Source organism: Sinohyriopsis cumingii, chromosome 11, assembly GCF_028554795.1.
Source record: "Sinohyriopsis cumingii isolate HCF-2022 chromosome 11, ASM2855479v2, whole genome shotgun sequence".
Classification (NCBI taxonomy): domain Eukaryota; kingdom Metazoa; phylum Mollusca; class Bivalvia; order Unionida; family Unionidae; genus Sinohyriopsis; species Sinohyriopsis cumingii.
Genome location: NC_142971.1, coordinates 66798402 through 66825981, shown reverse-complemented (window position 1 = coordinate 66825981; position 27580 = coordinate 66798402). Strand labels below are relative to the sequence as shown.

At 35.7% G+C, this 27580-nt stretch overlaps 1 protein-coding gene across 5 annotated transcripts in view; it reads left to right on the top strand.

Moving 5' to 3' along the window:
• Positions 1-27580, top strand: part of LOC149788613 (globin-like) — a 97240-nt gene that overhangs the window by 28582 nt on the left and 41078 nt on the right. For 2 of the 5 annotated variants that reach the window (XM_089974687.1, XM_089974688.1), the window contains exon 2: positions 2285-2357. The exons of 1 other annotated variant lie outside the window; for it this stretch is intronic. In XM_089974687.1, coding sequence (XP_089830813.1) covers positions 2354-2357 — 4 coding nt within the window. In that variant the 5' untranslated portion in view covers positions 2285-2353. Of the gene's footprint in view, positions 1-2284; positions 2358-11036; positions 11057-18974; positions 19173-27580 lie in introns of those variants that run through there. 2 more of the 5 variants (XM_089974692.1, XM_089974691.1) reach the window with 2 other exon arrangements.

Sequence of the window (27580 nt, the reverse complement as noted above, 5' to 3'; positions counted from 1 at the left end):
TCTTAACTCCGCTAAAATGTCCAACAGTACCGTAGCCGTTTGATTTTCACCCTCTTGTTTCTTTGCTGCTACTTCTTCTTGCTGTTGTTGCTGTTGTTTTTTTCTTACCTCTTCTTGTTGCTGTTGCTGTTGCTGTAGGAGAAAAGCTTGTTCCGCTTCCTTTTGTCGTTGCATAAATTTCTCCAATTCTTCTTTCTGTCTCTGTCTAAAATTCTCCACTTGCGGTAATGAAGAATGAGACGAAGGTTCCGGAACAAATTCTTGCGAGGTAAGAAAATCCACAAAATCCCAATGTACCTCTTCTGAAAGTAAGTCCGGGTTCCCTTGGGCGGTCTCCCCTGCTGGTGCACCCCAATGGATCGTTTTCTGAATTTCCGTCATGCTGAATCACTGTCGCATAGATTGACTGCACACAAGCGCTAGCGAATCTATATAGACCAACTGACGTCACAGACTAATCTCTTCGGATTGGATGCGGGCTGACTGAATTTTGTAACGCGTGTTTGGATTGGTGAATGAACTCAATCCGTTTCAATCCTACCTCTACCTATAAATAAGCGCAGTTCAGTGCATTGATTCACTTGTTCTCGTCGCTTCAAGATGTGGACCGATGTGCAATCTTCTACGCTTGTGTCTTCCATGATGTTCCGGACGGACATACCCATGTATGTCCGATCCAAGTGGACCGTTGTCCACAGGACAAACACCAGTCTGTGGATACGTAGGATCTACGTAGAAAGACAAGGATGCCTCAAAAGAGTCCTGATTTACGGTCCTACAGTGAAACGCAGCCTAAGGACAAGAAGAAGACCAATGCGGTGCCCTTTATGTTAATGGATACATTAACATAAACCCAAAGGCCCTTTTCAGGGCCATCCATATTTCTCGAAAAGAGAATGACTTTATTCAATTGCCTACCTCTTTTTTAAATTTAAATTTAAATTTAAATTTTAAAAAAATTAAAAAAAAAAATCCCATGTTCAATTCCCCTTGAGGCTAGAGTGGCCCAGGGTTTTTTCTCCATGTTCAATTCCCCTTGAGGCTAGAGTAGCCCAAGACTATTTCCCATGTTAAATTCCCCTTGAGGCTAGAGTGGCCCACGATTTTTCTCCATGTTAATTTTCCATTGAGGCTAGAGTGGCCCAGGGGTCTCTGTAATGCTAATTCCCATTGACGCTAGGGTGGCCCCATTCACTACTGACCTGTTAAAAGGTAATGGTTGAATTAGCTTCTTATAAAATTCTGGATCTAATAGTCGCTTCTGGTACAGAACTTCTTTTTACAGCACTACGGGTGAAACTGCTTTCACTATATTACCCGTAATTCTCCTTCGAGGGTGACATAGTGACTAGCCAATATGTTGAAATGCTATAAATAAATAAATGTTAATGAAAATATGCAATTTTTTACTATTACATCTTTTATTGATACTTGATTGTAAATATATTATTATATTTAAATTATTCCGATCTTCATTAACATCCCATGCAAGAACATCAATATTAGCGGAACAAAAGCACGTGCAAATTGAAACCAAAGATAATAGCATCATTACGGGTTATAATGACTTCCGTATCGCAAGCCAATAGATTTCCTCTGCAAACATAACTTTATGACCTATATAGCACGGCTGTATTCTTACATTAAACTAATGGACACAGGACCGTGGAGATACATTGGATACGACTTCAACTGGATTATGTAAATACAATATTGTTTCGATTCTATCAAGGCGTTGTGTGAGGGATATTAGATCAACGCAGTGTAAACAGAACATCCTGTAAAATAGTACAAATTACGAATAATAATTAGAAATGGCAGCGTCTCTCTATCTAAGGTTGGATTTCCTGACCTATTTCGATTGCTTATATATTATCGTATTTAGTCATTTTACCCCGTTGACTTGGTAGGTAGAATCTCCTAAATTTTTAAACTAAGATAACAATATTTGCTCATCTTGGTAAATTACTTCAATGTTGATCACGTGACTGGTCCTCGACAGTTACAGGACGACATGCGCAATGTTAGAAGAAACGCAATTTACAAAACCCGTCTGTACTGGTTTTGAAAAATGAGAACGGCGTTATAAAATGCACAAATCGGAGACTGTCAGCTTCTGCTTAGCCGTAAAATTGGGATTACAAAAACAACACAAACCCCGAAAATTATGTGCAAGTAGTTTTGCATGTATGCTTCTTCAGGCACTACATTTTTCAAAGAGAATTAATTATTCGAATATTCGCAAGAAATTGTTCTAATCTGAATGTTCGGTTATTCGTTTCAGCTCTGCTCGTAACTAGCATCTAGTACTGGATCAAATAACAGACCGTGATCAAGTTACGATGAGAAACTGATGGGTACGCAATTTTTAAATTTGCATTTAATTTGAAATTCTTTTATTGCATGTCAAGATCTTTTTACATGTCATCAAGTCCAACGTGTTGCATATATGGAAAGATAATTGCATTAAGTTAATATATATATATATATATATATATATATATATATATATATATATATATATATATATATATATATATATATATATATATAATTTGAACATAATCAGGGGAAATACATATACAACAAGGAGAGTCATGCAAGATTTATTACAGCAGACGACTTGCCATATAAACTGTCTAACTCTTCATTTGAATGTAATCGAAAGCTTTCATTCCTGATTTATGAATACATCTCTCTAATTTAGGCAAACAAAGGATGATAATATACCGGCTGGCAGACACATAGTCTGACACGTAAACTGTGATTGTTAGATAAAAACCTTCCTTTTCACCTCTGCCGTACAAGTGATACTCCAGAACCCGTGAGAATATATACCACCTCCGAAGTGCTCCAGCTTACCAGATATGATCTCAAAAAAAGAATTCTGAACGTCAGCGTGAAAGGTCACCCGGATAATTGATTCAAAGACATTAAAAATTTCATTGCCAAGTGTCCTTAGTTCGCATTACCCGGACTTGACTAGTGCTCCCTGCGTGGGACCAGCCCAGCCACCATTGTCTGGCCATATGTTAATTTTCACATCCGATAAATATATGTATCCTGTCTGTACGGTGCTTTGTCGTGCAGTTCAAGCGATCCACTAAGTTTGTGGGCACCAACTGCGATGTCAGTCTTCCATCAACAAGATGGTTTTGATCCTCCGCTCCCTGATAAAGGCTGATTTCTTAAAGAAGTGGTAGACACTGGCTTTCGTCATAGGATAGTGTTAATCTTTATAACACGAGCTTTTGTTACCATTTGATTAGGAATGTAAGAGATGGACTTTTGTTTCTATTTGATTAGGAATGTAGGAGATGGACTTTTGTTTCTATTTGATTAGGAATGTAGGAGATGGTCTTTTGTTACCATTTGATTAGGAATGTAGGGGATGGACTTTTGTTACCATTTGATTAGGAATGTAGGAGATGGACGTTTGTTACCATTTGATTAGGAATGCAGGAGATGGACTTTTGTTACCATTTGATTAGGAATGTAGGAAATGGACTTTTGTTACCATTTGATTAGGAATGTAGGAGATGGACTTTTGTTACCATTTGATTAGGAATGTAGGAGATGGACTTTTGTTACCATTTGATTAGGAATGTAGGAGATGGACTTTTGTTACCATTTGATTAGGAATGTAGGAGATGGACTTTTGTTACCATTTGATTAGGAATGTAGGAGATGGACTTTTGTTACCATTTGATTAGGAATGTAGGAGATGGACTTTTGTTACCATTTGATTAGGAATGTAGGAGATGGACGTTTGTTACCATTTGATTAGGAATGTAGGAAATGGACTTTTTACCATTTGATTAGGAATGTAGAAGATGGGTTTTTTGTTACCATTTGATTAGGAATGTAGGAGATGGACTTTTATTTCTATTTAATTAGACATTTAGGAGATGGGTTTTTGTTACTGATTGATTACGATTGAGTATCGCTTTAAAGAATGCTGCTTTTATACCGTGTCAAATTTGTATCCTAATTTTGAACATCTTAATGCATACTACTATGACATATACTGATTTCTGTAATAATATGACACATGCGGATCCCTGAACTAGTGAATAATATCTTGACAAATGTTGCAATCCTTACCACCTACATTCCTACCGTATTATACAAAATAAGTTTTCACACGATTTTCTTTCAGGTAAGGTATACAATTTTATATCATACCTTTACATCGATTGCGTTTACTACACCACTTTTTGTTAACAACATCAGATCAAAAATTCCCATTTCCATTGATTATGTTTTTTTATCACGCTAGACTCTATTATTTGCAAACTTTATTTGATTTTTATGTTTTACACATTAGGACTTGCTGAGAAGATAATGTAAGTAGGGATGGTCTCCTATTACACCAACTGATTGTGAACAATGACACAATGGTCCTAATTTTCTACACAGAGGCCGATAGAAAGAGACGTACGACACCTATACTTACGATGCAATGTTCTGAACCTCTTGTAGAATTGCGTAACACCCGGAATGCAGACGACACGTTTGTGTTAAATAATACATACGCTATTCGATTACCGGTATTTTCTTTTTCTTCGGAGATAGTTTTAATTCAAAATCTTAAAATAATAAATAAATGATGTTGACAGAGATAAACACACTGGATAAGTATAATCAAAATACGAAATGTTCAACTATCAATTCGCGTAATATTCCTTTATATTAAAAATATATATAAATACCATGCATTGCTCATCAAACAAAGGAAGTTTATTTTGTATACTTTGAGCGGTCACTGCAGACAGACTACAGTGGTCACTGCAGACAGACTACAGTGACCGCTGAAGGCATGGTAAACCACTGATTGATGAAGAAACACATGACCACTCTCCACGGAATACAGGTGACCACTGATTACATGACCATTAGGACAGGTTTGACAGAATTTAAGGTGGATCTGAGACAACCATATAACTATAATTTATTCAGTTGGCTGATTTACGGGATATTGGAAGTTTAGACTCGATGCGACACAAGGCTAGTGAGATATCACTTTAATTTATTCAGTAGGCTTATTTATGGGAGATTGGACATTTAGACTCGATACCATGCAAGGCTAGCGAGATATTTAAGTTTAAATGTTCCTGTCAAAATACATCCACTCACCCCCACCTATATACAATTCGACAGTTTCTCAGGATTCCCGTTTGTAGTATATACCTTTCAGATTTGCTTTTAATGACGGTGGTATTGAGGACAATGCAAAAAGTTGAAAAGAGATGGTCAAAAAGAGAGTTATTCTGATAAAGAGTTATAATATATTTTACAAAATGGGACAAAATGTGAAAGACATAATTAATCTGATCTGTAACTTAACACATTGAACTTAATCTTAATATTTGTCTTCTTTAGCTGTTTAATAAATTTGCACGTATTAACATTTTATTTTTTCTAATATTGCTGTATTATTTCAGCAAAATGTTACCATTGATAAAGATCGTGAATTCATCACCTATATCATATGCGGCACATAATTAATATTTTCTGTCGATATATCCCAATTTTGCTGATACTTTCCAGTTTCAGATATTCTACAATATTGTGGCATACATGTTAAAAGGATTTCACAATGAAAAACATTTTCTGCATAAAATATTAGATAAGTTCTACCAAACAAAAACCACTAAAATGCTACGTTTGTACATATTGATCTCGCAGTTTGACCGTGACCGTTATATTTAGCCACTCATCAGAGAGTAATGACATATGACAATAAATTATTCATAACTAAATCACAAAAACTTTGTTTTATCAAGGAAAGTCATTAAAAATTGTGTGTGTGTGTGTGTGTGTGTGTGTCACAATTTCAACACATCATAACTGAATCGCCTGCTTCAACTATTTCTCATGAACATTGCAATATGCACTAAAACTTAAGAGTGAGTGTAAACATAAAATAATTTGTATGTGGCATGCAATATGCTATTGAGTACCATCGCCGCTAAGGTGAATTACCATACAAGGTTGGATATTATCCATGCTCCGACCAGTAGTGTATGTTAGGGAGCGTCGTTGGCTCTTATTTGGATATATGTCAGATCATGCTTTTGTTTGTTACCGAGTTGGACGGGATTTCTCAGTTTAGAGCTGTTACTTTGATGAACTTTGTAATGCAGATTAAATTCTGTCGGTGTCAAGAATCAAAGTTGGAAGTTTTTTGTTTTTTTTTAAGAACACCAACTTGTGTTCATGCCGTGGAAAAACAAATCACCACTTGTGTTGGGAATCACGAGTGCATTCTTGGACAATACTCAGTAGAGGATGTGTAATATGAAACTCCTAGGGCATGCCAACTTAAGGAAACTATGAAGTTTAGTTTGGTGTAGGGTATGCCAACTTATGGAAACTATGGAGTTTAGTTTGGTGTAGGGTACGCCAACTTATGGAAACTATGAAGTTTAGTTTGGTGTAGGGTACGCCAACTTATGGAAACTATGAAGTTTAGTTTGGTGTAGGGTACGCCAACTTATGGAAACTATGAAGTTTAGTTTGGAGTAGGGTACGCCAACTTAAGGAAACTATGAAGGTTAGTTTGGTTTAGGGTACGCCAACTTATGGAAACTATGAAGTTTAGTTTGGTGAAGGGTACGCCAACTTAAGGAAACTATGAAGTTTAGTTTGGTGTAGGGTACGCAAACTTATGGAAACTATGAAGTTTAGTTTGGTGTAGGGTACGCAAACTTATGGAAACTATGAAGTTAGTTTGGTGTAGGGTACGCCAACTTATGGAAACTATGAAGTTTAGTTTGGTAAAGGGTACGCCAACTTATGGAAACTATGAAGTTTAGTTTGGTGTAGGGTATGCCAACTTAAGGAAACTATGAAGTTTAGTTTGGTGTAGGGTACGCCAACTTAAGGAAACTATGAAGTTTAGTTTGGTGTAGGGTACGCCAACTTAAGGAAACTAAGAAGTTTAGTTTTGGTGTAGGGTACGCCAACTTAAGGAAACTATGAAGTTTAGTTTGGTGTAGGGTACGCCAACTTATGGAAACTATGAAGTTTAGTTTGGTGTAGGGTACGCCAACTTATGGAAACTATGAAGTTTAGTTTGGTGTAGGGTATGCCAACTTAAGGAAACTATGAAGTTTAGTTTGGTGTAGGGTATGCCAACTTAAGGAAACTATGAAGTTTATTTTTGGTGTAGGGTACGCCAACTTAAGGAAACTATGAAGTTTAGTTTTGGTGTAGGGTACGCCAACTTATGGAAACTATGAAGTTTAGTTTGGTGCTGCTGACACAGCAACATGGGTCATATAGTATTTTTGTTATTACTTCAGACATTTGATCAGTATTTCCCAATAATGTGATAATTACTGTATATCCGCTGTTTTGTCTAGGCCCGGTTATTTTAGGTTCACAGTAAGGTTGATTGAGAAAACTGTCAGTGAATTTTACACATTGGTCATGTTGAATACCTTTACCCTTCTCAAGGCGGACTGTACGTTTTTACACATTCGTCAGGCGATTGTTCCTTAGTCTTGTGCTCAGATTTAATTCGTACCATGCCGCTTGTTGCATAGAAATTATCTCATCATTTTAACAGATTTTCAAAGGTCTGAGAGCCAAAATACGAATGTGATCCAGAAAATAAAATATCGACTAGTGGACATGGATTTTACAGGGAAGATTACAATAATTTCCTTGAAACTCATTATGTGTCCATGTCTACACGATTAAATATGTTCTAACACAGAAACACAAATTAATTTGACTTTGATTCTGCACAGATTTTACTGTAGTAGAAGGCTCATCTTGAAAAATGTATATAACAGCTTCATGACTTCAAGAGGTAAGAAAATAGTAGTCACGTGCATTTCACAAATGTAAGCCAAGTCAGCATACTTGAATCTGAGATCTCTTTGTTCAGCACTAAATGAAAGTTCTTGTCTTTCAAACGTTATCAAATATTGTAACTCCTGTAAGTATGAAAGAGGCATCTTGACATTAAATTAACAGCAAACAACACAAAATGTTTTTTTTTATATAAAAAAAAACACCAAAAATAACATGAAATTTTCAAACAAATGCTGAGTCCATTGCTGATATGAAACGAGGGAATAAGGTCAGCGTTATACGAAGACGCACAATTAGTCTTAGTTATAAGAAAAGTGTGACACAACCAGTCCGCGTTTCTGTAACGATCGGAGCATCGCTCGTCTATTTCCCTCAAGTCGTGAAATAACCTCGGACACAGTTGTTAGAAATACAAATTAATTTGACGTGTTAGGTGAGAACGCTGTGGCGGAGTGCAGCACATACGTTACGACAGCACATGCCGAAAATGTTAAGCTTCTGTTTGTCTCTCTTTGCCGCCACATTATTGTGAAACAACGTGTTTCGGAATATAGTTCTGAAATGTGCCGAATATATCCGAGGCTTCTTTCTCGACTTCACGGAAAAGGTTGAGGACGTCTAATTGGTTCATATAAGTGTGGTACAACCAGTTAACCTTCCTTTAAAGATCACCGGCCATACTCCGACATTTTTCTTTCCACATCAGATTTGCATTAAATGATTAAAAGTAGTCCTACTCGCACAAAAATATGTTTTTTAATCAAGTGTAAAGAAGAAATAATAATTTGATTACTCGAAATAGAAGTATACAACGCTGTTACTTCCCCTTGGCTACGATTTCCCACCAATAGAGGATGCCAACCGGAAATGACGTACATTTATTCCCACAAGACGAAGTACATGCTTCTTGTTGTCGAAAAATAAAACACTATAAACTATGAATAGAGAACGTTTAAATGAAACTACTAAAAACTAATTTACTGTTTATCCTTATATGGATGTGCGTGCACGACGCACTAAATTGTGTCTCTTTCAAAACTGTTCCATTATTTCATTTTTTTCTTTCAAAATTCCAGTTTTTGCAGGTAAAAAGGAATCAATGTTGGCTTCCCTTTGTCGGAAAACTTTGTAAAGAAAAAGAAATCGACACACTTAAAAGAATCCAAAGGAACCAAAGTTGGCTTCCTTATGTCGCTCGACTTCAAGAAAAATTGGCACATTAAAATTCAGTTTCCATGGTTGGCTTGCTTTGTTATAAATTAATTTTTTTTTTGGGATATCCTGTCGGTAAGTTTAAACAAGCAGTTTATTGCTCGCTGCTAGTTGTGTTTATTCATCTACCGGGCTTCTATTTGTTTGCCATATGCAATCATAATTGATGTGCGCAGGGCAAATAGTATACACTGCAATAAATTGCTTTAATAATACTTTTGTAACCCATGCGAGCAAAAAGATTATCATTTGCGGTCTCATTGAATGTATTTTCAAATAATGATTTTTATTTGCGAGATTCCAATGTATAGTTACCTTGGATACAATACAATCTTGGTCATTTTGCACCTTATAACATATAATGTGTGAATGGCAGGTGCCTTTAAACAAGCGGGTGATATTCCCATCTTTTTTTGCGATTTTATTATCTGACATAAACGATACACACTACAGTAAGGATGCATACACCAGCCGGCATTCGCTACATATACGCGGATATATTTGTTTCTTTAATAAATTTCGCGTGATGAAAATGAAGGAAAAAAAACGATAACAATTGAAGGTTAGTTTCTTTAATTTTGTTTTCAAATAAGTGTTCTTATTTGTATGGAATAATGGAGCAAATATGGCTGATGATATTGGCTAGTAATGACAAGTTTTCAATTTACGCGCGCACACACTAAGACATCAAGTTGAAAATGAAAACAAATACAATTTGCTGGTAAGAGCTTCATATTGCAGCAACTAAACACTGACAAAATGCTCAGCATTATCCCCCCCCCCCCCATGAATGTGTAATCGAGTGTGCATGCTATGCAGCAGTGTTACAGCCTGAAGCCTAAAATTAAGTATATTTTTGTTATAATATCTCATGTACTGTTTCGCTATTCTTAGAAAAATGTATACCTAATCTGTAGATTATTATTTGTGGATATTATTGTTTTATAAATCAATATTTATAATTTGACCAGAAGACTTAAATTCAGAATGTCATTGGGTAGATGCATATATTTTTAGCATAAAAAAAGAAATAAACAAATATATATATATATATATATATATATATATATATATATATATATATATATATATATATATATATATATATATATATATATATATATATATATATATAACTTATTTAATTAGAATTAACAAGGTATGTCAGTTTATGGTTTCTCTCATTTATGTGCATGATTATTTTCTTTTAAAGAATATAAGACAGTTTAGTTACTTTAAGTTTATTTTAAATTTATTTCCAGAAACCTACTCTATTTTACAACCTATACAAACAGTCAATAACATTTTGTCCTACTTAAATTTTATATCTATATATATCTATCTATCTATCTATCTATCTATCTATCTATCTATATATATATATATATATATATATATATATATATATATATATATATATATATATATATATATATATATATATATATATATATATATATATATATATATAGTATTGCGCTGTATCAACGATATTCCACGAGATGTATACATTTTAATTTTTCATTAAAAGGAAGCGACGCTTGCCGAGTTTCCTTTTAATGTAATATTTATACAACGAGTGATATATCATTGGTACACCGTACATAACATACATATATTTTATTTATATCACATACAAATACATATATTTGCTCTTTGAACGGAGTTAGGATATGCTTCAGACAACTACGTATTGACCGAGTGAATGAACTCCTCACATCCCTGCGAGTGTGTCCGCTACAAAATGTAGTTCTATTCATTTTTTTTTGTTGTTGTTAGCAATCACATATGCAAATTGATAAGTTATTTGTTTTCTTTTTGATTTCTATTTTATTCACATTATTAAATCAATGTAAGACACACTTATGATTTAATTCGAAAGCTGGTTTTTTATGAAGAAAGTAGTGCACTACAAACACGGCTAGCTTTTTGCACACTGAACATGAACTCATGCATTCACGTTATAACGTATATGGATTAGTGTGGAATATAAACTAAACGAAATGACGAACCAGCAAAGGTAATTAAAATATTTTAATATATTTGTAGTTGATCTAAGTCATTATTCTGCTTAATTAACATTTCTAAAGACTATTAAACTCTCTCTCTCTCTCTCTCTCTCTCTCTCTCTCTCTCTCTCTCTCTCTCTCTTTCTCTCTCAACGTTTGACTTAATTTTACTATCATTCATAGGTCCAGAGACATGTCGAATGACACAACCAAAAATCCCCTATGCTCGTATTTTCGTGGATAATATACGATAATCGAGAGAGAGAGAGAGAGGTGTCTAAGAACAACATCAGCGCATTAAATACGTTACAGTATGTGTACTTCGTAACCGACACATTTAACTTATCGTATCGACAGGCTATTGAACTATATATCATTGATATTATGAACACTGTAGATAGATCGCAAGGAAGGTGTAAACATATGGTTACGACGAACCATATTCTTGTAGGTGCAAGTTGTAATGTTTTTCCAGCACAATTAGTTTTTCTCTCTCACTCCAGATGTTTGCACATGTGTTCCCTTACCCATGAGACGGAAAAGGTAACGGAAAAATTAAAGGGCCGATGAAATTGTGTACGATTTTAATTTAATTTAGAAAACAGGGACAACTAAGACTTGTTATCATTATTTTCATATTTCATTTATGATTAATGAGTAGAAATTCATAATTGATCTATATGCCTGCAGTTAAAGGAATGATTATATATTCGTATTATTGCGCCATGGGTGGATCACAATTTGATATATCGATAATATTGTATATCAATTTGCTTTATACCAATACTTTAAAAGCCATATTATTTTTAATGTATCAACTTGTTGTTTGAAGAAAACGAACTTGTTAAAACTATTGTTAAGTTGGGCCGAATTGTCTTTCGAGCTGGGCCGAATATTCTTAATTTCGGCCCAATTTGGGCCGACATATCTTGGGCCGAATTGACTATAATCCGGCATAAATGATACAACTTTCCCATCCTTCGACCTATTCGATTCCACAGCTTCAATCCACTTTCCTGGTAAACATTGTCTTTCGGAAAAAGAAAGAACCATTTTGTCCCATAATCACTCTTTCGGTTACATACATATGCAACAGTGAACCATATTTGCTGTACAAAAGCACGATCGCAAGATATATTACATAGACATTTACGTGGGGAAATTAAACACTTGAACGGTTAGGTTGAATAGAAGGGATAAATTTAAGTCATATCCATTTTTGACACGCGGAAACTACCGATTGTTTATGGAGATTGCCGAATAATCTTTTCATTAAAAAAGCGGATTTTTTAAGTCAAATTAAATGTTTTTATTGTGTGCATACATAACTATAATACTAGCATACGTTTGAACAATATATGTGGCCAGTGACCTTTAAGCGTATTCTCACACTCAGTTTAGGAATATATTCAAACTAAGACTTTGAGTGAGAGAAAAAGAAAACTTTAACTGAGGTCAAAGAGTTCATTGATTCACTTGTTGATATAATGGCGATTTTGTTTGTTTAGTCATTTACGAATCCGCTAGTAACAACTAATTTTGAAAGTTTTATTTCAAAATCAAAATGACCTAGACGAGTTTACTGTCAAAAATAAAAACTTCTTGGTATCTACATTGATCAACATCTCAGCTGTAATACACATATCGTTCACGCGTATGCAATGGTAGTCAAAAGACGAACTCTCTTCACATCACTGTTGCAATTTCTGCCTCCCCAGTCACTTCAACTTTATTTTTCGGGATAGATAATACCACTGATAGATAACAGATGTAACATATGGGGAAACATATTCCAATATTAATCTATTCTGAATTTACAAACTCCAGTAAAATGGCCTCCCGAATAATTCTGAATTTTTTATTACCAATCCCTCAAGTTTATACGCCTACAATGGCTACACTTACAAACAGGTGTTCTTTTTATCCCCAAAGGAGTCACGCCATATAAGTCTTTTACACGGTCTTTCTTAAGATTTTATCTCTAACCTAACTGAACTGAATTTATCAAATACGGAGCGTAATCTTCTATCTACAACAAAGATCTCCAGACTCCGACGTCGAAAACCAACCAATACAAAAGCTCATTCACTGTATCAGCACCTACTGTATAGAATTCCTTTCATGACCAGCTGGAATGACATATAAACGCCTCCCAATAATGAACCTTATCATTTTGTCCAGAAATAATATGGGCATGTTTTATTCGATGTTGTGTATACATGTGTGTAATATATTGTTCATTTGTACATCTGTTGACGAATATTCAGTTTAAATCTGTGTGAGTACCTGCTAGAGGACACATGCGTGTATGTATGCATTCTTTTTTCTCTCATATTTTTACAAAAAACAACCGCTTACAAAAATTGAGGATCATGTAACAGATGGGCCATTCCCGATCAAATATGTTATCCTCGTAAAATAAAGAGTATTATTATTATTATTAAAGGAGACACCATTTATGTTCAGATCTAGATACAATGGAATACGTATTGTCCCATCCGCAGGATAATAACTCAGTATACTTAATACGTGGATCTAGTAATGGTTCAGTACATAATCATAGAAGACTATATGTTCTAATGTAAATTTTAAAGACATGATAAATTAAGCATCCATTCGTTTCAGCGTTTTGTCGTTTTTCTATAAAATTAGCTTGCCTGTAAAATCGAAAAGTTTGACTAGACACCTAAACACCCAGCCGCCATACTCGTGATAAGATCTGAATACGAGGTTGATTTGTTTTCTTTACTGCCTTTGTTCACTGTCTTGACGAAAAGACTGTCACGGTGTTATTGATACACAGATCTCTGTGGGATTTTTTTAGTATTCAGATCAATCTATGTTACACGTGTTATTTTGTTCGTCCGGAGGGGTGGAGTTCAGACGTTCCTCCAGGGCATCCACAAGAGACTGTTTGGTATTGGTGTTTATCAGCTTGGTGATGTTTAGTAGTTTAGGAGCCTTCTTTCCCTGCGGATGTCTTTTGGGCTGAATGCCGATATTGAGCTTGGTGATGATGACGCGGTGTTCTGTCCAGCAGTCGACGCTGCACAAGAACTTGGTCATAAGTATATCCTGTCTGTCCGTATTCCTGATAATGACGTAGTCGAGGAGATGCCAGTGTTTAGAGCCAGGATGCATCCATGACGTCCGGTTAAGGATAGGGAGGCGGAAGACTGTATTGGTGATCAGCATTTCATGCTCGCGCAAGACTGGAGCAAAAGGAGTCCATTGGTCTTACAGTGACCCACTCCGTGCTTTCCTAGCACTCCAACCCAGGCAACTTGATCACTACCTACTCTTGCACTGAAGTCGCCAAGAATGACGAGCTTACCTGCAATTGGAACGTCCGCAATGACGGAGTGAAGATCCTCATATAACTTGAACTTCACTTCCTCCAGGTTGGTCATGGTTGGAGCGTAGCAACTGACGATGGTAAGGTGCTTTTTTCCAGACAAAAGGGAGAGTTTCATGGTCATTAGTCTGTCTTTATTCCCTTGGAAGGTCCAGCCAATTTGCCAATCAGTGCTGTCTTCACTGCAAAGCCGATACCAACCTCACGATACTTTTCACTTCCTCGGCCGCTCCAAAGAAGGTGTATTCGGAGTCCCTTCCACAGAGTTCGCCTTCTCCTCCATGCCCGTTCTCGCTCAAGGAAGCAATTTCCACGTTGTATCTGGCGAGTTCCTTTCCTATTAGGGCGATTCTTCATTGGGGTCGTTCAGCGTCGTCTCTGTTCATAAGGTGTGCACATTCCATGCGTCAGTTGTGAGAGGAACAATCCTCATTTTCTTCTTGTATTTTGACCGCTGAAGTATGGTCCCCTCCAGCTGCGGTAAGCTGTCTATGGAGGTTTACAGCAGGCACTTTTTAGTGCACCTTTCTAGCCCCTTTCTCATGCAAAGGAGGTGAGCTGTGCATTCCTGAAGAGGGCTGCTTAATCGCTGAGGGGGCTGCCAACTCTACTGCTGCTCTGTGTCAGTGGTGAATGACCCTAATGGCATGAGCCCCCTGCGTGCATGTTTGCGGCTACAGCTGCCAGTGTATCCACACCTGCCGCTTCGTCGCTTGCCTGTTGCCACAGGACTTTAGTGGGTGATGCAATGAGATGGGTGGATGACAAGAGTGACATGCGCGGTGACTTTTTTTAAGTGAGGAAGAACTACGCAGTTCGTCTCTCTCTCTCTCTCTCTCTCTCTCTCTCTCTCTCTCTCTCTCTCTCTCTCTCTCTCTCGCTCGCCCAAAACCATCTCAGTGCAGCAGCATGACAAAGTCGAGACGTCTGGAGACGGGGCTGAATGCAGTGGGTGACCAGGACGTTCTACGTGTCTCGTCGAACTCTTAGTGCTCCACGGCGCTTTGCTGGGAATCACCTTTCTGCCTGTTGACCACCTGATGGTTTCTCTGCGTAGGCTGCCGAATCCAGTCTTCACATGCTAGGTAGACAAAGCCTAAGTTACTGAGGGTTTAAGACCCGTTGGCTACCCTCAACCTAGCTGAGGAGGCCAGTCGATGCTGTTTTCCGGACGTGGCCGCTGCGCAAGCCAGAGCTTCTTGGAGCCACATGTGAGAGCTGAGTGCCAAGTAAATGTTACGTTTGGTGCCCTATAAATCCACGTGGAATAGCACAGCCCTTTGCCTTGTAACTATTTTGAATTTCGCGCTAAATATGGCTATTACCAATTACCCGTATGTGTTAAAGTGTACGCAGGTTTGTTCCAGAAAGACGTGCACCCAGCAAAATCGTATATTTTAATGAACAGGTGACATCAGACTGACATATCGTCCATCAGTATCAACGCAGATTTGGGTAACGGATTTATCAGACCGGGCCAAGCCTAATCTTAAGTGGCTCAGTTTTTGACGTAATGCAAATAATATACAGTATTGGCTACAGAAATGCCCCATTTCATTCATGATAGGTAAGAATCAAACCAAGTAAGTGATATATCGCTGATTTTTATTTGCCCCGAGGACCTACTAAATCAACCGCTTTTCTAAACCCTAAATAAATTGTTCCGATTTTTTTGCCATCATCTATATTTGCTAGCTATATATCAGACAGCTTTGTGAAGGCAGTTTAGGGGGAATGATTTTCTCTGAAATCTTATGCGAGTTACGTAGAAAATTATATTTCTTTTAAAATCGGCAAAGATGGAGAGTGATATGTTTTTTTCTCTTTCTTTAAATTTGTAGATAAGGTTTGTTCAATTAATATTGGTTTATAATTGTTTGTTTTAAAGAACATTCGGGCTAACTTCTGATTAGTTTGAACGGTAGCAATTCAAGATGGCAGTTAATTAGGAAGGAACTTGAAATGATAGTGTGAGTATTTTGGTGAGATTTCATCTAGTTCTATTGATTTTGTGCCATCAAGTTTCTTTAAAATATCAATAACGTTTTGAACATGCATGTGGCAAATTTGTAATTACTTATGAGATCGGACTTTCGACTTCACAACACACACACATATATATATATATATATATATATATATATATATATATATATATATATATATATATATATATATATATATATATATATATATATATATATATATATATATATATATATATATATGTAATTCTTATGATATGAGATAATTTTCTCCAAGTATTGAAGTTAATGATGTGAAAAATATAAACATATAGTCAATAACATGTGTGTATTTGCATTGGTGTTAATACTGGATGCACATTAAATGATGCTCAACAAACATGCGTTGGACAGTCCTCTAAAGCAGGGATAAATACTTGTACATATTTAGTGACACATTTCCCAAATTGGTTTGCACATTGTTTGAAATTTCCAATTTTGAATTATGGTACTAAAGTATTCATAGGTTACTGCATTTGAATGGGAAATTATGAGAGTTTTCCTGAGTCATACTGCACAACCTTAGGAGTGAAGTATTACTCAGAAAATAACGAGTTCATATTTTCCCATACGAATTCAGTAACCTTTTTATTATATACTCATTTTCTTTCTATACTGAGATTTTATAATAAAACATACACCGCAAGAAACAAAGTACTTGAATTTATGCTGTATTCCAAAATAAATTCACAACCGCAGATTCAGCAATAACATTAATGCGTACATAGCACCGCAAAGCGACCTTTGACCTTTTCCAGTTGTCTAGGATAGATGGATTTTGTTTTTATGTCGATTGTGCTCATTTCTCTTTGTGATGGACTGGATTTATTACATAGCTATGTCAATTTCATATAATATACATGTTATTTGAGCAGGGACGGACAAGACTTGAATAAACAGCATATGTTTTTCTATTATGTCATTGATTGTTTGGAATCATAATGTGGGGTAAATATTAATTCTTTAAATTGAAGTTATCAAAAAGATGCTATGGAACATCACATTCATTTCATTTTGAGTCTAGTAAGGAGAGTATGTTTTAAGTTCGATATGTAGCCGAAATTACAGTACAATTTCACGGCATATATCAAGTTTTGGAACCCATGACATCGGTCATGTAATTAGGATTTACAGAACTAAAATACTTCATTTTGAGGAACTTCAAGATGCAAATATATAATTATATTTATTGTCGTTCTTATCACCAGCTGAAGAAGACGTATGTTATGCCTTGTCACTTGCATGATCATTGTTGAAGGGACCCATCTATGTATGTGACATGTATGACTTCTATGGCTAGCCTAAATCCAAAACATTGTATCAAACGAGCTGCTCTGGGACACTCCAGACAGCCAGCGGAAATAAGACCAAATAATCTCCATATATCTCCAATTAGAATGTCATCAAAGCACAATAAATGAATATCAAATAAAAACACATTGCCTGTTGAACTGATTTCTTTAGGCTACATTTGCAGAAATTAGCCAAAGGCATGTGACCGTTGGAACTTGAAATCTTCGTTGTCTTGGCTTATTAGCTCCGAGGCTCTTAGTTTTCTACCAAACCTTTCAGCTTCATTTGTTTTCTCTTGTTAAGTGGTACGTCTCTGAATATATACGATGGATCCCCTTAGCATCTATATGCTTTTCTGTGCTATTTGTATGGACCCTAGATAGCACTGGTTATAGTCTGAATGATTCTATTTGCGAAAAGTTACGAAAATTTCATCTAAATAACTGTTTAAATGACCTGAATGGTATTTACAGTACTGCATCTCTCACGCTTGTTGTGGACCTTGCCAATATTACCTTCAGTCTGTTTGAAAGTTTTTTTTGGTGTCTCCGTGAACTCGTTCACATCATTATCTTTATCACTTCTACTTTTAAATAAATAAAACCTTGTTTACATCCCCCACAAACAAATTTAAGAAATGAATTAAAAAAAAGCCTCTGCTAACGAGCGTACATTGTTTTTTTACAAAGTCGTTCCTAATTCACCATGTTATATTTACACATAGGGGCCCCGAGTGGCCGAGTGGTCTAAAGCGCTCTCCGTTACAGATCACTGCCATCTCACCTCTGTCTGCGTGGGTTCGAGTCTAGGATTCGGCCAGTGTGGGTATGTGAGAAAGCTTGCAATTAGCTTCTCGTGGGTCGGTGGTTCTTCCCGGCTTCTTCCTCCACTATTAATACTGGCGGCCATGCATAGCCTATCGTGTGCTGAAAAATGGCGTTAAACCCAACAACAACAACAACAACATATTTACACATACGCGTCGTGCAGGATGAAGCTTGCAATATGGAAAAATACTGCACAATTCTGACCATGTAAAGTTAACGGATACAAAACAATTAACACATAATTAGAATATTTACTCGGCAAAGCTTCCGAGAGAGCACACTTAAAATCAAAGTATTAGGAGTTATGAAGGGCACTCGAAATGATTTTCTGCATGGCAAATTAGAGATAATTCCTCTACATGCAAATAGATAGTATCGAATTTTCGTCGTGGTGAATTAGGAATAATGTCTCTACGAGCAAAATAATAGAAGCAATGTTCCAAAGTTATTTATGTTATTAATAAGAAATACATTTTTATAGTCTACAATTAAATATTGTCTGATCTAGAACCTTATCTGGTGAAACAAATTGTGCATTCTTTGAAATTGGGCATTCTTCGAAAGGCAATTACTAAATGAACAACAACTTGGAGAAGCTTGGATCAATCATGTGGCTCTCAGTATAAAGGTAATTGTTATGACTTGTCAAACATTATTTAGCTGACCGGTTTGTTACAAACTATTATTGAGGAAGAGAGGAATCCTCGAGATAAGTATGCATTTGGAAAAGCTATTGTATCATCATGACATAAATTGCACATAGAAACTGGTAGATGGAACAGATCATTTCCTACTCCTACTTAACACAGTGGTATATACTTTTATGATTGACTGTGAAAGTTATCAAATAACCAGATTATCGATTGAACGTTAAACAGTGTTCAAATTTATTGAATTATTGAATTATCATCAACGAATAAGACATGTGAATAATTTCATATTCAAAACATTGATACGAACATGGAGCCGCGTGTGAATTTCTTTTCGTAATTCTAATCTCAGCCAGCAATTATGGGTCAGTGAAACTATTATCTGGTAAACAAGTAACTGCTTTAGCGGAAAGAAGGGACAAAAACATCTCTGTACCTTTTACAACATTACTAGTAAGCAATATTGTGGAAATCGAACTGACGAAATCCAGTGTTCTACACACGATTAAAATACCTCAGATACGAAAGTAGATGTTATGATTTAACTGACGGACTCCAGTCTTCTACAAATAATAAAAATACCTATAATCAGATAACTAAATAGATATATCTATGAAGCTCTCACAGGTTTGTTCAACTTCGTTATATGCACGTTATTGTTTAAAAATGATTGTTTTCCCATTATTGAAAAGCACATGGAATGAGTTACCTTTAATAATAAACGGGTCCAACTATCAAAACGTACAAAGGAGTCACCACCATGATTGTTTTCCCATTATTGAAAAACACATGGAATGAGTTACCGGTACCTTTAATCATAAAACGTACAAAGGAGTCACCAGAGAACGTAATTTATCTGCGAACATTCTCAGTTATCTTGCTGAAATCGTTACCTTGTGATTTACTTGGCCCAATTCAACAAAAATGCAGTATTCCATAACACGATTCATTTTCAACTAACTTAATTGCTGAGCGACTGTGTTCATGCTAATATCCAATTAAAACGAGTATTATTTCTTTTTTGTGTGCAAAGTGATCAGCATATATTTTTAAAGCCTCTTTCCTTAACATGAACTTTCACTTTTGAACTATATTAATTTTGGAAACGAATCATTGATAGCTGAACAAAATATCTCAATTAAAGAGTGAAGAGATTCACAAAAAGTACCTTTGATGACAATTATTTCCTTTTTTTGGTTCCATATGTAGTCGTTAATTGTATTAATAAGTTTTACGAGTAACACCTGCTTTGTTTGTATAATTTCTATGCAATTCATATCTCATTATCTATTGTTAAAATAATCAGCAAAAAAAAAAATAATAGTACTAACAAATTGAACATGTTCCGCACCCACCTTCTCTCTAGCTTTTCTGTCTCTTGTTACTGTTATCGTTACTCCTCCTACACTAATAGACTTCCTATAATATCTAGTTGGTACTAATGAAAAATTGTGCCCTTCTGAACCGCTCCGGTGGCCTAGTGGTTAGAGCGTCCTCCTCGGATGCGGGAGGTAGTGGGTTCGATCCCCTGCCGAGTCATACAAAAGACTTACAAAAATGGTACTAACAGCTGCCTCGCTTAGCGCTCAGCATTAAGGTTAGTGTTAGGACTGGGCGGCCTGGTGTCAGCATAATGTGACTGGGTGGAACATGATGCTACCTGTCTGCGGCATAATGTCTCAGTGCTAGACATTACTATAAAATGTTACAATGCAGACAACGTAGCGATATGACTGTAAAATTGTTAAAGCTACGTTAACAAAACACACACACACACACGCGCGCGCGCGCGCGCGCGATGCGTTCTGATGTCAAATATGGTAGCCATCTTGCATTATACGTATCTCAAACTCTCCTGAAGAGAGAGTTATATTGACGTGGAGTTTTCACCAAAATACTTTTTATGGTGTCCATTTGGTCTTGAAAGAACATAGTGTAGACCTGATATCCAATATGGCCGCCACACAGTGGCCATCTTGAAAATATTGTTATTGCTACTCTTCCTGATTGGATGGTCCTATCAACATAAAGTTTTTACTAAAAGACTTCGTATGATGTATTCTTGGTCCTAAATGAAAATGGTGCCGATTAGATGTCTAATATGGCCGCCAAAGTAGAAGGTCATACTGACATGGCATTTTCACCAAAAGACATCTGATGATGTCTACTTCTTCAAAATGAAAAGACGTTGATCTGGGGGTCTGATACGGCTGCCATAGTGACCAACTTGAAAATCTTATCATTACTTCTGAATGAATGGTCACATTAGCATGGGGTTATCACTGAAAAACTTCTTATAACGTTTTGTTTTCTTGATCTGAAATTAATATGGGTCAGACCTGGCATACAAACGATGGCCACCTTGAAAATCTTGATTTAGTTGCTCTTCTTAGAGGCAAAGCCATTTTGAAACGGGACTTTCATTAGAAGAGTTTTTACAGCCTTACATGAAAACGACTAACCCTCAATATGTACACTGTGGTGACTATCTTGAAAATATTGTTATCTCTGCTTCCACTTGTATGTCTATATCAACATGATGTTTTCACAAGCAGACTTCTTATGATTCTTAGACGGTCCCAAATGGAAGTGGTAGCACTAGTGCAGCCAATATCCGATTGCCACTTACTGCCTAGATGTATTAATATTATCACATGGGATTATGACCATCTTGGCTTCTAATGATTTCTACTTTGACTGCAATGAAAGTGGTATCATCTTATATCCAGTATGTCCACCACAGCAGCAAATTTGAGATGGATGCAACACTCAGCATTTAATAGGAAGAAATGGTCCTATTTGTGGAAATACTTTTCACCACGTACAGCGTCAATCCCTTCAGAGTACCCTTGTTGTCTTGTTAAGGCTGTCGTGGATGGAACGGCCAGGTTCGTATCAGATTTGTGACCGTAAATGTACATATTTACACGTTTAGGAAATTAAATTAGTGCGATTTTTGAGATCCCCCGGTAACAGAGCACGCACTTCTACATAGAAAATTAAATACACTAACCTTTCTCGAAATAAAGTGCCTCCCTTCAAGCGTACGTTGCCTAAGCTGTTCAAGCTGACACAGGTAATACTACTGATCGGAACATCGTCTGCCTTTTCCGTCAAGTCAAGAAAGAAACCTCAGAACAATATTTGAAACTACTTTGTTCACAAAAGGGCGGTGGAAGGAGACAAAGTCACAATCAGACTATCATCGGCTTTTTCTGCAGCAGTATATGTGGTGCTCTTTACCAAAGGTGAATCACCAACTCATCCAAGTTAGGTGTATTCATACAACTACATCCGAGGTTATTTCTAACTTGACGAAAATGGCCGAATGATGTTCCGATTGTAAATAGTACATGTTTACCACACTTCGATTTATAGTCTAATATTCGACGATTGTATATTAAGTAAATTTATGTTGAGATTTTTTTATTTAATAAGTATACTTCAAGTTTTTGAGATACCCGATGAAACTATCTTTTATTAGAAAACTTTTCACTACTTGTGACTGAATCCAGCTCGAGCTGTCTTGCATCAGATCATTTTATTGAAGCAAATGATACAAATCTTCCATCACTGCATAAGATCAAATATGGTCATTTCACTGAATAGCAAACAATATTGCCACCGTCACAACAAATCAGTCACCTTTTGTGTAGAAACGTCAAAGAACGGATGCTACTTCAGTTAGATTGGGATTACCATAGCCTCTCGGATTACGAAATATCAGTCTTTAAAATAAAATAGCCACTGTGAGAAGAAAAATAAATAAATGAAAACTGCAAAGGCTTTTTTTATAAAATGGCCCTGCAACGTTTCATCCAATGATCAAGTTTGATTGCTGAATGTTAACATTAATGCCTCTCTTTTTTTATATATATATACCAACATTAATAAAAGTAGCAGAAACGTAAACTGGCTTCATCTCAAACAATTCAAAAACACATTAACTAATCCCCTTATGTCTCCAATTGACCTTACGCCTGAAGGTAGATCGCTCCGCCTACCGAACACGTGACTTGACAACGTCTTAACCTCTGACAAACATTCTGTGAAAATGGCGTGCGTGATAACATTAAAAGATATACCAGACGATATTGGTGAACAATATTTGCCATATGAAGCAACATTGAGACAGAGACAGAAAGCGAGAGCATTTATCCATCGCTTGCACTTCTCTAAGTTACATCGGTATGCGAAGAACTCGCCCCCACATATCTGGAGAAGTCGCCCCAGAATGGTTGGAGAAGTCGCCCAGTTGGTTGGAGAAGTCATCCCAAAGCTTGTCACCCAAATAACCTTTTAATAACACAATTAAGTCATCTTTTACGTGATTCATATATATATATATATATATATATATATATATATATATATATATATATATATATATATATATATATATATATATATATATATATATATGTATGTATGTATGTATATGTACGTATATATACATATACATATATATATGTATATGTACGTATATATATATACACACACACACATATATACATATACATATATACATATATATATATATATATATATATATATATATATATATATATATATATATATATATATATATATATATATACGCGATCACACAAGAGATATTCACTAAATTAAAGCAATATCATAGTAATATTTATAAGGACGAACTTAAGTCTGTATATAATCTAATGAATGACGACAGTATAGTGATTAAAAAGGATGATAAGTCAAACACTATTATTATTGTGAATCAAGATGATTATGTTAAAGAAGTTGAACATCAGTTAGAAATTAAATAAAAAATTTCAACATGCATTAATGAGATCACTAAAAATAATAATTCCGTAAGTGAGGAATTTGATACTTTCCCTCTTAACATACGTACACCTCAAAATAATAATTCCGTATATGAGGAATTTGATACTATCCCTCTTAACATACGTACACCTCAATTCTACATATTACCCAAAACTCATGAAAATCCTGACCATAATTTACCTTTAAATTTTCCAGGACGACCCATTATATCAGGTTGTAATTCATATACTGAAAACATATCCAAATTTATTGATAGTGTTTTACAACCTTTAATGAAATCACTTCCTTCATACATTAAAGATACAACTACTTTGATTAAAAAGTTGAAGTATATTCCACATTTATCTGATAATTTAAATCCTGGTATCATTAGATGTAACATCACTATATACCAACATTCCGCATGCAGATGGTATTGAAGCGTGCAGATATTTTCTTGATAACAATCCTAAAAATAGCACACTATCTAGCAAAGATATTTGTAAAAAAATAAAAAACTTACCTTGGAAAATAATTAATTTCAATTTAATAATACGAATTACATACAGATAATGGGTATTAATATGGCTCATATATACTCTTCCCTTTCATGGGTCAATTAGAAAAGGATTTTATTCAAAACGAAAAGTTTAATCCATCTCTTTGGTTCAGATTTTTAGATGACATATTTATGATCTGGAAGCATTCAACTGAAGAACTGAAAAAAAAATGATTGATCGCCTAAATCATTTTCACCCGACGATTAAATTTACTTATACTGCATCTAGTACGCATGTTTCATTTTTAGATGTAAATGTAATAAAAAATATTGATAACACTATCTCGACAAAAAAATTATAATTATGCATCTAATGATTTGAAGAGCAGAGCAAAATGGACAGATAACACTTATTTTTCGTTAAGTACAGAAGCGGAGTTGATCAAATGGAAAAGTTGAAAAATTGCAAATTTTATAGATTTAATAAGCTATTAAGTTGAAGAAAAACAACAATAAATAAAGCCTTAACCATGTGGCTATATCTCAGAATTACTATATATGATCCTTGGGGCGACTTCTCCAGACGAAGTGGGGCGACTTCTCCGAACCGTTGCGAAATTTGTAAATATATACAATAGCCGAGTCGATATCGACAGAAGCAGCTTGTCGGAGGAAAATGACGGACTTAAGCAGTGACTGGAGGTGTGTATAATAGTGCTCGCTGATTGGTCAATCGAGCAGAATGATTGACAACTGGCGATAGGTCAATAAGGATGTCATCAAAGCACAAGAACTGAATATCAAACAAGAGTTGGTTTCTTATAAGCTAGTCGTCGTAATGGAGGCCTTCACATTATTTGCAGAAATTAGCCTTTTAGGCATATGACATTTGAACTTTAAATCTTTAGAAAATTATAACGCTCATTCTATCAAGTTCTTTGATGAACCACATGCCTAGAACCATCTTTTGGAGTCATTTGGTTTAAACCTGATTCAGAATTTACGCCTTTAGACACTACCTTTAAAGCCTATTTAGCCATTAGCCAGATAAAGAGTGTAAAGCCTATTTAGCCATTAGCCAGGTTAAGAGTGTAAAGCCTATTTAGCCATTAGCCAGGTAAAGAGTGTAAAGCCTATTTAGCCATTAGCCAGGTTAAGAGTGTAAAGCCTATTTAGCCATTAGCCAGGTAAAGAGTGTAAAACCTATTTAGCCATTAGCCAGGTAAAGCGTGTAAAGCATATTTAGCCATTAGCCAGGTAAAGAGTGTAAAGCCTATTTAGCCATTAGCCAGGTAAAGTGTGTAAAGCCTATTTAGCCATTAGCCAGGTAAAGTGTGTAAAGCCTATTTAGCCATTAGCCAGGTAAAGAGTGTAAAGCCTATTTAGCCATTCGCCAGGTAAAGAGTGTAAAGCCTGTTTAGCCATTAGCCAGGTAAAGTGTGTAAAGCCTATTTAGCCATTAGCCAGGTAAAGAGTGTAAAGCCTATTTAGCCATTAGCCAAGTAAAGTGTGTAAAACTTACATATTCTTGTTGTTTTGTTAAGAATTGAAATGATCATGCACATTTTTGCCCATTGAACCGTGTACTAATTAGCAAGAATGTAAAGAGATACCTAGTATCTACACATCTTCATTTCATTTGAAGTATACAATAACTTGTGGATATTTTTATCACAATTCAGCATAAACGAGAATGTATCATTATAAATTCAAGAGTAATGCAAAAAGCCTTCTGGCTGTTCAAGCCATGACTTCAGTGAAAAAAAGCTGGCGGGGGTCAGGGGATGTGCAGTTGTCCGTAAAATAATGCCTTGAAACGTTCGATAAAGCAAAAGCAAATTACAAAAACGTTTTCAAATATGTAATTTTCATGCAAGTGGAGAAGACTAGTATTAAATAGTTTCAGGAGGAGTAGTTATGTTCTTTGTGGTGTTGAAGGACTCACAGTCCTAATTTAACTCCCATAGTAAAATTTCTAGGATATATATTACACTGCTGACCATAATTACCCTATAAATGGTGAATTGTATAAACTTTATATACTGAGTGAGTGGATATTAACCAATATGCAAAACACTCCACCTAGCAGAGTCAAATCAACACTTTATCACACTCCCTTTCATGGTAACATCTGCCATATCTGAAAGTGTGATTAGGACTCAGGGTACTAATTCCCATAGTAATCCCTCTCAAATACCATGCTATCAAATATTAAATAACTTTAAATTTCGGAATGCTCATAATCAAACTTATATTTAACAGTACAGACACACCCTTGATGACCGTTTTTGTTCAGAGAAAACCATTTGAGCCCACAGCATTTTCTAAATTCACGTGTTTGAAACATGTGCGTTCAATTGCACACCAAAATGTCAGTTTGTAATTTCTGTCTGTAAAAGGACTGAGATTCCATCAATAAAACAATGTCTCTGTTTTTTCTGTTATAACTTGGCTAAGCTCTCAAAAGATTCTTTTCGTAAAATTTTACTTTCATTATTAATCAATCTAGTCCTGCCAGACCAATATGTACTCTATTTTATGTTCACCCATTTCTAGTCTGGTACCCATTCTTCCATATCATTATTATCATGAGTCCTTTAATTCCTTAATGAAAGCCATTCGGAGCTATCAAAAAGGTATTCTTGTTGAATTCGTTGACCACGTTGTTTATTGCTATGGTTACTATATACAGTTTAAAAGAATGTGTACATGGTCAACTTATGTAGTCATGCTAGTTAACTGCTGGACTATTGAATGGTCTGTCGAGAGAGTGTGTGGGTGGTTATATGTTTTTCGTATTTGATGTGATCTCTCCTTGATGTTTGCAGGAAACAATTCAAACAGGGATAAGGACTTTTCGATTTTAAATACATTATTCGCTTTTGAAAGAAGTAAAAACCAGTTGTCTCTGGTATAGAGTACAGTCCTTTGAAAATGTATCGCCGTAGTGAGAAAATGTCAGAATATGAGGGGTAAATATCACACACACACACACACACACACACACACACACACACACACACATATATCTATATATATTACTTTTGATGCTGGGACGAATGTTAATCATCCATCCCCCGCTGTTTTTTTAAAACA